Source organism: Zalophus californianus, chromosome 6, assembly GCF_009762305.2.
Source record: "Zalophus californianus isolate mZalCal1 chromosome 6, mZalCal1.pri.v2, whole genome shotgun sequence".
Classification (NCBI taxonomy): domain Eukaryota; kingdom Metazoa; phylum Chordata; class Mammalia; order Carnivora; family Otariidae; genus Zalophus; species Zalophus californianus.
Window position 1 is genome coordinate 93454247 of NC_045600.1, and position 12701 is coordinate 93466947.

The 12701-nt window shown below is 36.6% G+C and overlaps 1 protein-coding gene and 1 pseudogene across 1 annotated transcript in view; both read right to left on the reverse strand.

The window, feature by feature from the left end:
- The window catches only part of MYO5A (myosin VA), a 192278-nt gene that overhangs the window by 111112 nt on the left and 68465 nt on the right, over positions 1-12701 (reverse strand). The window contains 1 exon segment of the mRNA XM_027570252.2: positions 10851-10995. Within this exon segment, the coding sequence (XP_027426053.1) occupies positions 10851-10995 (145 nt within the window).
- LOC113909142 lies at positions 3253-3833 on the reverse strand (annotated as a pseudogene).

Sequence of the window (12701 nt, forward strand, 5' to 3'; positions counted from 1 at the left end):
GAAGCCCCTGCCTTTAGCTCAGGTCATGATCCCAGGGTCCTGGGATCGAGCCCTTCATCGGGCTCCCTGCTTCTCCCTCTGCCGCTCCCCCTGCTCATGCTCTCTCTCGCTTTCTCTCTGTCAAATAAATAAATAAAATCTTAAAAAATAAAAAATAAAAAATGTAATCTCTCTAGTTCATCATGGTCATACTGAATACTATTCATATCTTCTAAGACCATCAACTTATTCTCTGCAAATTTAATGAGCATACTTTTCATTCACATCCTGATCATTCATGACTAAACTAATGCCAACCTCGGACCTGACTTCATGTGGAACACCATTTAATCTTTCCACCCGTGTTGATATTGACTCTCTGATAACCACTGGGTGTTGCCGTTTACCTTGGTTAAGTGTACAAGCACCTACATCTAATTTTTAGCTTATAAGTGAACATGTTTACATGAAATAAAATCTAGAGTTTTACTCTTTTGCAGGCAATCAACCTAATTGTTTCTCCCTTGTTCAAAAGAGAAAATATTAAGTTCATGTGTTATAAGGCTTTCTTCCAGAGCCTTGTTTTTACTGTAATGACTTAAAGATGTGGCTCCACTTGAGACTCTAATCCCTATCTCTCTTGTTAAGACATGTTAAGTTTTTCTACACCATTATCACTCATCAAAATCAGCTGCTATGCTCTGTGTTTTCATGATTTCTCCTTTTGATCAAGCTCAAGATGTTTTTTTTAGTTTTTATTTTCAGTTAGTTAACACAGTGTTATATTAGTTTCAGCTGTACAATATAGTGATTCAACAATTCCATACATCACCTGGTGCTCATCACAAGTGCCCTCCTTCATCCCTAGCACCTATTTCACCCAAACCCCCCCACCCACCTCCCTCTGGTAACCATCCGTTTGTTCTCTAGAGTTAAAGAGTCTGTTTCTTGCTTTGTCTGTCTGTCTCTCTCTTATTTTTTTCCCTTTACCTGTTTGTTTTGTTTCTTAAATTCCACATATGAGTGAAAGCATATGGCAATTGTCTTTCTCTGGTTTATTTCGCTTAGCATTAGACTCTCTAGCTCCTTCCATTCAAGAAGAAAAGATTTAAATTCTAAAGCTGACATTAGACAATGAGTTCACAATGACAATATTTAGTATTATTTTTGAAGTTGAATTATTTCCCATTAAAAAATGTGCAGGCAGACTGGTGAAAGCTGTGCTTTAGAGAAGCAGAGAGACTATTCAGGAAATGAAAAGAAGTGTTCCCTAGAGATACATGCTAAGGTCATTCAGTTCCTACTGAGGAACCATTCACATGACTATAAGATTCTCTCAGGTCAAACTGACTTCTGTGTTCATTAATATAAAGATGCCATAACAGAAATACCCAGTTACATATGTTTATAACTTTAATAGACTTATATTTACTGTATTTTATTCCTCCTACAACCTTATGGGGCAGCTAGTACCCACTAAGTGTCAAATTCGTATTTAAAGAATCCTGAAGAGCAATCATATACCAGGCACTGAGGTAGTCTCAAAGAAAAACCTGGGTGGGATCATGGAAAATAAATAAAACTCAGGCAGATAAAGGAGCACAGAGAAGGATATTCTAGACTGAATAAAACGTGCACAAGTAAGTCTCTATGTTATGCTATTCAGAGTGCTTTTATGTTTATCTATCTAGTATAATTTTAACCTTTGAAGTAAGCATGGTTACTTACTTAACCATGCTTTCATGTTTACATGAAATAATAATACCTTTATTTGTTTACATGAAATAATAATACCTTGTTACTTAATAACAAGGTACTATTATTTCCTTGTTAGGGAAAATAGTAATACAGTAATACAATAATAAATTACAATAAAATAGTAATACAGTAATACAATAATAATACCTTGTTACTTAATAACAAGGTACTATTATTTCCTTGTTAGGGAAAATAGTAATACAGAGAGGTTAGATGGCTTATCCAAGGTTAGAGCAGAGCTCTATGAATGACGTCACATACCACATCTCCTGGTTTCCAAGAAGTCTACACCATGTTCATTCTGCTTTGCTACACAGCTCCTTACCATAGTCTGCTCTCCACTAGGAAGAGCAACATGCTTATTAATTACTCTTCATGAAACAGAAAGGTAACAGATGCATACCACAGAACACCACAAGTGTCAAGGTAAACCATCCAGTGAAACTGTTCCATTTTATAGGTAATAAAACTGAGACCAAGGCAGACAAGGAGATTTAAACATATAGTTATTTACTGATGCAGCTGTGATTAGTACAGATATCTTTTTTATTATACCAAGGTTATACATATAAGTATCTAATTTATTTCAAGAAAACCCATAAATGAAACTTAGTCAAAAAAATTTATTTACCGGTCACAATGGGGAAAAAGTATACCAAATTAAAGTAATCAATATTACCTGGTTTTAAGGAAACAAAAGAAAAAAAGCTTGTTTTAAGGAAAACGATGCTGTCATTTAGTTGTCAAAGAGCAGTCAGTTCAGCCTGAGAAAAGACTGGCATAAATGGGACACAGGAGCATGAGAAGAAAAACAGACACAGCAGCGCACCGACATTTTCTCATGTAAGTCAACAGCACTATTAAAAGTAAGAGGCCTGACTATGAAGGTGTTCCATGAGGGCACTGTTCTCTGTAAGGGACATGCTTAGGAAGGAGTCCTGAGTCAAGGATCCTGGTTATGGCTACTGTCATTGGACATATGCCTCCTGGGGAAGGATCACTTCTGTCAGCTTTGCTTGGAGGACAGATATCTAAAATGAAACTCCAACCCTTCCTCCTGCCACTCTCCCACCCCACAAATACAACCTGCTCTTCTTTCAATGTCCTTCACCTCACTAAATGGCAACCCCCACCTTTCAGGTGCTTGGACCAAACACTTTGCCACCATCCCTGACTCCTCTTTTTCTCTCATACCCTCACATAAGCAAGGTTTTGTCCATTCTTTCTTAAAATACATCCAGAATCCATCCATTTACCTTCTTTTTTTACCTTCTCCGTTAATATCTTATTTAACTAGATTATCATTATTTCTTGCTTAGATCAATACAAAAACCTCCTAACTTGTCTTCGGGATTCTACCCTTGTCTCACTTACAACTGTTCTTTTAATTCTTGCTTTTGTTTTTTGTTTTTTTTTTCCAAATCAGTATAGCTTTTTAAAATCTTTAAAATATCACAAATAAGTCTGAAAAATCATCCGGCATCTTGCTGTTTCTGTAGATGGACAACTCAGATCTTATTTATCAGCCTGCTGAACTGTTCCTTTTTCAGAAACATAGATACCATCCAAAAATTTTCTGATATCTTTGTTTTTTAACAGTTGTGGCTTGCTGAATCAAAGCAGCTGAGTTCGATACAAGTTCAATGTCATTTCCTTCAAGAATTAACTCATCTTTTTGGGCTTGAGATATAGAACAAGCAACACCTGGCTGCATCTGAACCCTGCAGATGTATTTCTCACCCAAGAAATTTCGGATTTCAACAAGAGAACCATTCTCTTGAATAACAACGTTGATGGGGAAGTGAGCATACACAGACCTCATCTTGTAACGGAAACCCAGTGTAACGCCCTTGATCATGTCCTGCACGTGACTACAGATAGTGCGAACAGTTGCCAGCTCCTTTCTATTTCCCCACAATTTGTCAACTCGGAGCCTCTTCTTTTTCTTTCCAAAAAGACCGAGTTCTACATTGATGTGACTGAAGTCCCTTCGCAGGGTTCCTCTGGGTCCCTTCACAATAACTGTGTGTCCCTTCAGAGCGATGTCGACATTTTCTGGAACGTCAACAGTCTTGATTGCTGAGAACGGTCTTCATTCTCGAAGGAGATGCAGCAAAGAAGCTTTGTTTTTGTTTTCTAACTAGTTTTGATATTATTTCAAACTTATGGAAAATTGCAAAACTAGTAAAATGAACTCCTATATATGCTTTACTCAGATTCACCAATTGTTTATAGGTTTTGCCTGTTTATTTTACTAACTTCTCTGTTTCTCTTATTTTAATATTTTCTGAAATATTTAAGAGTGGGTTACAGACATGATGCCTCCTATATAATTTAGAGTACTATATTTCCTCAGAACAGTGACATGCTTTTACATATCTACAATAATCAAAATCATGAAATGTAACATTGATATATTAGTATTATTTAGTCCACAGTTTATATTCCAATTTTATCAACCATCCAGCAATGTTCCCTACATAGTTACCTTCCCTCCCCGTCATCAAGGACTCAATTCAGAATATGCATTGACTGGGCACCTGGGTGGCTCAGCTGGTTAAGCGACCGCCTTCGGCTCAGGTCATGATCCTGGAGTCCTGGGATCGAGTCCCGTATCGGGCTTCCCGCTCGGTGGGGAGTCTGCTTCTCCCTCTGACCCTCCTCCCTCTCATGCTTTCTATCTCTCATTCTCTCTCTCTCTCAAATAAATAAATAAAATCTTAAAAAAAAGAAAAAAAAAGAATATGCATTGACTTAACTGGCATATATCGTTCATCTCCTTTAATCATAAACAAATACTCAACCTTTGACTTTTTTGATCGTCATAATTTGGAAGAGTATATATATTTGTAGAATGCCCCTCATTTTCAGTTTTGATGGTGTTTCCTCCTGATTAGATTCAGGATACGCATTTTTGGCAGCAATCTATGGTCGATTTTTATCACAGCTGCAAGATCAGGCCATTCCTCTGCTCAAAACTCACACCCAGAGAAGAAGTCAAATTTGCTACGATACCCTACATGGCCTTATACGGTCCTTGCAGGTGATGGTCTCTCTGCCTGGAATATTCTTCCCCAGATGTGAATGACTTGCTTTATCCTACCTTCATGTAATTACTCAAAAGACAGCTTTATTTTTTATGGAGTTTTTATGCCAAAGTCTGTATGGAAAAACAAATATCTAAGGAAAGCCAAGAAAATAATGAAAAGGACAAACTATGAGAGGGTTTAATGATACCAAACATTTAAAAATATTATAAAGGGGTGCCTGGGTGGCTCAGTCGATTAAGTGTCTGATTCTTGATCTCAGCTCAGGTCTTAATCTCAGGGTCATGAGTTCAAGCCCCACATTGGGCTCCACACTGGGCATGGAGCCTACTTTAAAAAAAAATACTATAAAGCCACTATATTTAAAATAATGTGGTACTAGGACATGAATAGACAAAGGGAGGTGAAAAGAACAGAGACAAGAAGTTAATCCAAAAACATGAGAAAACGGGGTGCCTGGGTGGCTCAGTCGTTACGCAGCTGCCTTCAGCTCAGGTCATGGTCCCAGGGTCCTGGGATCGAGCCCCGCATCAGTCTCCCTGCTCCACAGGAAGTCTGCTTCTCCCTCTCCCACTCCCCCTGCTTGTGTTCCCTCTCTTGCTGTGTCTCTGTCTGTCAAATAAATAATATCTTAAAAAAAAAATGAGAAAACCTAGGATATGCTAAATGGCATCTGAAAGAACTGGGGCAAAATGGGTTTCTTAATAAGTGATGCTGGGATAATGAGGTAGCCATTTGGAAAAAAGATAAATTTAGATCCATATCTCATATCATACAAAAGAATAAACTTCAATGGAATCAGGTATCTAAAAGTATATTATAAAACAATACAAAGACTAGAAGAAAACATGGATGAATTTCTCTTTTATCCTGGTATACGGAAAGGTTTTTAACAATGACTCAAAATTCAGAGCAATTAAAAAAAAGACTGATGATTTTGCAGGGAAAAAAACACTATAAACAAAATCAAAACAAAATTTACAAATGGGGGGAGGGATATTTGCTTATATACCACAGGCAAAGGGCCAATATCCCTAACATATTTTTTAAAACTCTTAAGGGGCGCCTGGGTGGCTCAGTCGTCAAGCGTCTGCCTTCGGCTCAGGTCATGATCCCAGGGTCCTGGGATCGAGCCCCGCATCGGGCTCCCTGCTCGGCAGGAAGCCTGCTTCTCCCTCTCCCCCTCCCCCTGCTTGTGTTCCCTCTCTCGCTGTGTCTCTCTCTGTGAAATAAATAAAATCTTAAAAAAAAAAAAAGAAAGAAAGAAACTTAAAAAATATAAATTAAAAAAACTCTTAAAATTGAGGATCAAAGGACTGAAAACACAATAGAAAAATTGAAACAGACATGAGTAGACAGTTTACCACATAAACAAAGAAACTAACGCATTAATAAAATGGCTCTAAAACACATGAAAAGATGTTCAAACTCACACATATTTAAAGAAATACAAATGAAAACAACATTGAGATATCATTGGATAGTGAAAAACTAAAAAGAAAGACTACACATTTTTTTGTTGATGAGGCTATGGGGAAGCAAGGACTCTTGAACACTTTTGGCAGAAATACAAACCAGTACAACTCTTCTAGAAGGAATATGGCAATACCTACAAAACTACATTTACACCTACCTTTTGACCTAGCAATGCCACTTTTAGCAACTTATCTGAAGCTACATTTCTTAAAATACAGAAATACATATATACAAAGTTATTCATTACAGCATTGTTTATAACTGCAGAATGATGAAAACAATCTGAAGGACCATATATGGGAAAGTGGTTGAATAAACTAATAAAGTGGGTAAGACAAGAACTAACCTAAGTAACTTTGGAAATCAGAACTTTAACTATATTCTATGAGGCTATAGAGAAAATGAATTGGACACAAATATTGTACTTGAGTGGTAAATCTGCTTTTCACAGGGTTGCGGGTTAATATTTCTTAAACTACTTTTTGAGTATTCTAGGATTCAGCAAAGAAGTAAATATATTGTGGATAATAAGAGCCAAGTTTCTCAAGACCAAAGAAAGAAGTAAAAGAAGGAAAAAGAGAAAACAAAAATTAAATCTGTGGTGTTGAATTGGAATTGGATGTATCGATATGAACCCATGTTTTTTAAAATATATAGAGATACACATTAAAATAGACATAGATGTGTGTGTGTGTGTGTGTGTGTGCATGGAAAGACATTTGTATGTATGCAACTGTCTCATATTTAGAGAAAGGCAAATCAAAACAAAACCGGGATACCATTTCTCACCTGTCAGTGTGGTGAAATTTTGAAAGTATGACAACACATTCTGTTGGTGAGGCTATGGGGAAACATGTATTTCCTAGCCCTGTGTACTGGGCTTAGAGATGATGCTCCAGTCGTAGTGAGCACGCCTAGCAGACAGATCTTTGTTTCTAAGTATACATTCCCCCCAAAAAGGAACCAGGGCTCCTTGAAGAAATGGCTAATTCCAGAATGGGCAAGGAAATTAGAAAATAAGCCAGATGGTGCTAGAAAGTAAGGAAATGATCAAAAAACAATGGAGGACTGTTGAAAGGACACTTGAAAGGGCTCCCAAGGGCCAACTCTGAGAGAGTTTGAAAAAAATAAATAATGATAGTAATGGAGAATAATCCACAGAATAAAATAAATACCCATGAGTCCATATTGATACAAATAAAAATAAGTAAACACTAAATAAATGGGGGGAAAGGAATAGCTCTTCCTTAAGAGTAGAATTCCTATTCATACCTGGAGAAGGAATGATGGAAATAGCAAATGACCATTTGACAAACACCACATAATAAACTGTTGCAGGCAAGAATCATCAATGGATGTTAAAATTAGTAAAGTGAAAGTATGATGAGAAACAGGATATTTGCACAATCTCAAAGTATTTTCCCATAATATACTTACTAATTTCAAAGTTTAAAATAGTAATTATAGTAGAGAAATCTGGTAGATACCGCCATAACCAAGTGATCAAACTTAACATCGCCAGTAATTGGAATCTTGTGTTTCCTCTCTATGATGAAGGGCACGATACTTCTGTGAGGTTCCTGCCCCAAGCGCACTGCTAGCCTCAATCTAATTAGGAGAAAACCTTAAACTTTCAGGAGGGGAAGGATTTTTGCAGTCTGTTTTGCCTAATTTTTCTACTGCTGTGCCCTCAAGGCCTACAAGATAGCTGGCTAATATTCTTCCAAAGTGTCAAAGCCATGAAAAGAAAGAGGATTAATGGATGGTCCTAGATTGAAGGAGCCTAAGGAGACAGAACTAAATGCAATGTATGATTCTAGATTGGATCCTAGACCAGAAAAAGGACATCAGAGGGGAAATGATGAATGTGAACAAGATTTTTAGATTACTTACTAGTATTATATCAATGTGAATTTCCTGGTTTCAATTATTTACTATGGCTATGTAACATGTTAACATTTGGGGAAACTGGATGTAGGGTGTATGGTACCTCTGTGTACTACTTTTCCAACCTTTTTGTAAGTTTAAGATTTTTTTTTTTTGAAGTTTGGAAAAAAAGGTGGGGGGAGGCAGCTTTACAATGAGGCTTTCCCTTAGCCTAGTACATATGCCCTCTGGCCCACCTAGCATTCCTTATCTACTTTTCTAACTTTATTTTCCAGGATAGCACTTATTAATATGTGACAAACTGTGTATCTTATTTACTTCTGTTTATCATGCCTCACTTCATGAGGGTAAGAATTTTTGTCTATTTTGTCACACTTGTTTGCTGTTAGTGTCCCCCATGCCCAGGACAGTGTGTGGATGGTGTGCAGTAAAGGTCTACTGAACAAGTGACTATATATTCCCTGAAGATGTAAGGGGCCTCTAGGAGTACCAGCAATGTGAAACTCTAGGTTTCACATCTGGTAAATACGGCACATCTCCACTCGGCAAGGAAAAGATGATAAGAAAGGATCCTGCAATATCTATCTCCAACCTTATGCCTAAGAGACATGGTCTATTTAGCTATTGCAGCACATTTTATGTGTACAGATTTACTCATATAAATGGTGAACTTACCATAACTGATTGAAGTGTATTTTAAAACTGCCTAAAAAACAAAACTGAGAGGAGGGAAAAGAAACAAGCGACCCTGCAGTAATCACATTGACTGAGTCACAGGGGAATAATGGGGGGCAGGGGGATGTTAGGAAACCAGAGTAAATCCAGGGCTGAAAAGCCAGAAACAGTGATATAAATCTAACACTCTTCTTGGATTTCCTGTCACAAAAAATGCTAAGAACCAAACTTTCATATTTAAGATTAGTATTTTCAAAGAAGTCATATCATTCTCTAGGAGCAGTATAACATTTTTCAGAGACAGTTTTTAGGTCCTGACACGCCACACAATTCCCTCTCTGCCTGGTAGTTCTCTGGCTGTACTTGTGTGGTGCTAACATTGTATCAAATGCTCCAGTACTATACAAGTCAAATATTGGGCTTTTCTCATTTTAGGGAAAAAATTATACTGATAGATGGAATTTAAAAGCTTAAAAAAGTAATATTTCTGGGGCATCAGGGTGGCTCAGTCAGTTGAGCGGCCAACTCTAGGTTTGGCTCAGGTCATGATCTCATGGGTTGTGGGACTCAGCACCCCCCCCAATTCCCCTCCCTATGGAGCTCCACGCTCAGCGGAAGTTCTGCTTCAAGATTCTCTCCCTCTGCCCCTCCCCGTCACTCACATGTGTGCACTCTCTCTCTCTCAAATAAATAAATCCTTAAAAAAAGTAACCTTTCTTATACTTTTGACACTCATTCCCATTTTATAACAGAATCTGCTATAATACAGCATGTAATGCAGTACATAACTATATTTAGTCATTTTATATTTAATATAATATTTCATAGTGTTAGACTAATGCAATTTGAAAGCTAGTCTTCCTAGTTATGTGGCCTTAGGAAAGTTAAATAACTTCTCAGTGCTTAAGTTGTCTCATTTGTAAAATGAAGATTAATAATAATACCAACCTCTGCCTGACTGGCTCAGTTGGTGGAGAGTGCTACTCTTGATCTCAGGGTTGTGAGTTGGAGCCCCAAATTGGATGTAGAGATTACTTAAAAATAAAATCTTTAAAACAAACAAACAAATAAAAAAATAATAATAATAATACCAACCTCAGAAGGTTGCTGTGAGGATAAAATTACTTAACAAAATGGAAGGCAATTAAACAGTGCCTTGCACAGAGTACTTAATAATTGTTAATGATCATTAGAAGTAATATTTTATTAATAAAAGGGCATAATGATTTCTATGAATTCTGTCAATAAAATAATTCTAAATTTCTGTCACATGCTGGCCCAATTATGTACAAACACTCTCCCTGGTTGGAAAGGAGAAAATAAAACCTCTGCAGTATTACTTTTCTTTCCACTTCATAAATTGCTTGAGGGATTCCCACATCGTATTTATAATATGCTGGTTCTTAACTGAAGACTGGAGAAATGAGTTAAATGTATACTATTCTATACATCCATAGTTTTGATTTACATTATACTACATTATTAAGAGTGTAATCTAGTCTTGAAAGTAGCTTTTTTTCTCTGGTTTTCTACTCTCAAAATGTTAGGCTTCCATGGTTAATATCAAAGACATTTTACTGATGCTGTTCAGGATCACTGGTCTCTAGAACATAAGAGTAACATTAAATTCACAATTTCCTTGATATTTAATTCTCTAAGATACAGACAGATTCTTCTTGCTCTTAGGCCTTTTATTTCTAGTCTGTCATTCATTAGCTGAAGGACAGTGGGCGCATCACTTAAAACCACCAACCCTTGATCCTCTCATCTGTAAACATAACATCTCTCCTTGCACAGTCACAGGATCAGGAGGAGATTCCAAAGGCAATTTTTAAAAACTATATGTCCTTTTATAAATATGAGGTTATTTTAATAATAATGCAGGCCATCTGAAATAGTAAAGGCTGTTTATTTAATAATAATTTACCAGTTGCTCTTCACTGTGTTTTAAAATATCTGTGACTCAGCAAAAAAGAAACGATCACAACTAGTAAGAGTCATGAAAAAATAAATAGAGCTTTCACCAACCTGGCCATTTGCTTGTAAGCTTCTTCAGCTACTGCAAAGATATGTGGATCCATATCACCCATATTCTGACCACTATATGCATTAATAATATCTTCTCCATAAATAGGCAGCTGTTCATAAGGATTTATAGCTACTAGGACTATACCTGGGGGAGGGGTAAAAAAAGTAAAAGAAGAAATTAATGATATACTAATGGACATATCAAACTTAGTGAAGTGAGAATCAGAGTTAACACAAATTTCGATTTCCATTAATCTTGAACTAACAAATTGTTAAAGATCAAAATATATCACAGCCTTTGTCTCTGAGCCTATTACACCTAGACCTAACTAAAACACCATTTAAAAACTGGCCTAAGCTATTAAAAATAAAAACTATGGCAATGTTAAAAGAACTTTAAATATTTTCATAATATTTAAATAAAAAATTCACTTCTAGAAATTTATCCAAATGAAATAACCAGACATTCAAGCAAAGGTTTTTTTCATAAAGATGTTTGTCATAATATTATTCACAAGAGTGAAAAGTAGAATCAAACAAAATATATCATAAAGGAAGAGTAACCAAATATTTTGTTACATCTATATGACAGACTATTATACTACCACCACAAATTATGTTTTTAAAGAATATTAAATGCCATAGGAAAAGATGACACAAAATTATATACAGACTAATTCCAATTTCGTATCTATTTATACTTTCTCACATACACACACATATAGGATATGTCAACATAATACTGGTTATTTTTCAGTAGTGAATTACATGTAATTATTTTTCCTTTTTTATATTTTTCTTTGTATTTCCTTAAATTTTATAGTAGGTGTATATTAACTTAATGAACTCCTTCATTCAACAAATATTAATTCAGCTCCAAGTATGCCTCAAGTCTTTGCTGAGTGCTCGGTTTATAACAGTAAACAAAAAAAGACAAATCTTTATTCTCATAGTCCTTATATTCTAGTGGGAAATTTAGACAATTAACAAGATAAGAAAAAATAAATATCACAGGTTAGATACTAGAAAGAAAAAGGAGAAAAATTAAACAGAGAAAGAAGACGGAAACTGGGGTGCCTGGGTGGCTCAGTCAGTAAGTGTCTGCCTTTGGCTCAGGTCATGATCCCAGGGTCCTGGGATCGAGCCCCGCATCGGGCTCCCTGCTCGGTGAGAAGCCTGCTTCTCCCTCTCCCACTCCCCCTGCTTGTGTTCCCTCTCTCGCTGTGTCTCTCTTTGTTAAATAAATAAATAAAATCTTTAAAAAAAAAAAAAAAAAGACGGAAACTAAGGAGGGGAGTAGGGGTTTATGATTTAGATAAGGCAGGCAAGGGAGGCTTCACCAAGAAGGTAATATATGTGCAAGAAAAAGATAAGTGGAAAAATGAAAATTGAGAAACAGAAATATGTGGTTCATAGAGAAGGAAGAAAAAGAGTTAGTATCAAGGATACAAGAGGTACAAATTCCTTTAAGAAGAGAAGATAGCTGTCTCTGTCCAAAGCAGGGGAGTAAGGAAGAAATGGTGAGTGCTGAGTTGGTCACCCAAGCAAACAGACTTAGAAGAAAATGAATGAAATCCCAGACCTGAGCTCAGAGGAGAGTAATCAGGGAAAGAAAGATAAGTCAGTAGAGGAAAGAGCCAGGGACAAGGGAGAAAATAAGGTTAAGAAAAAAAAGAGAGAGAGAGACAAAAGAAGGAAAAGGGGAAAAAACCCAAAAGCACATGGTGCTTAATTTCTAAGAGAAAGAAAAAGAATCCCGAGCTGGGTCACTGGCAGCTAATACCGCAACAAGCATGTGTCCAGGCCAGTACATCAAGCAAGAACAGTTACTGTGAGTCGTCAGTCCTGCAT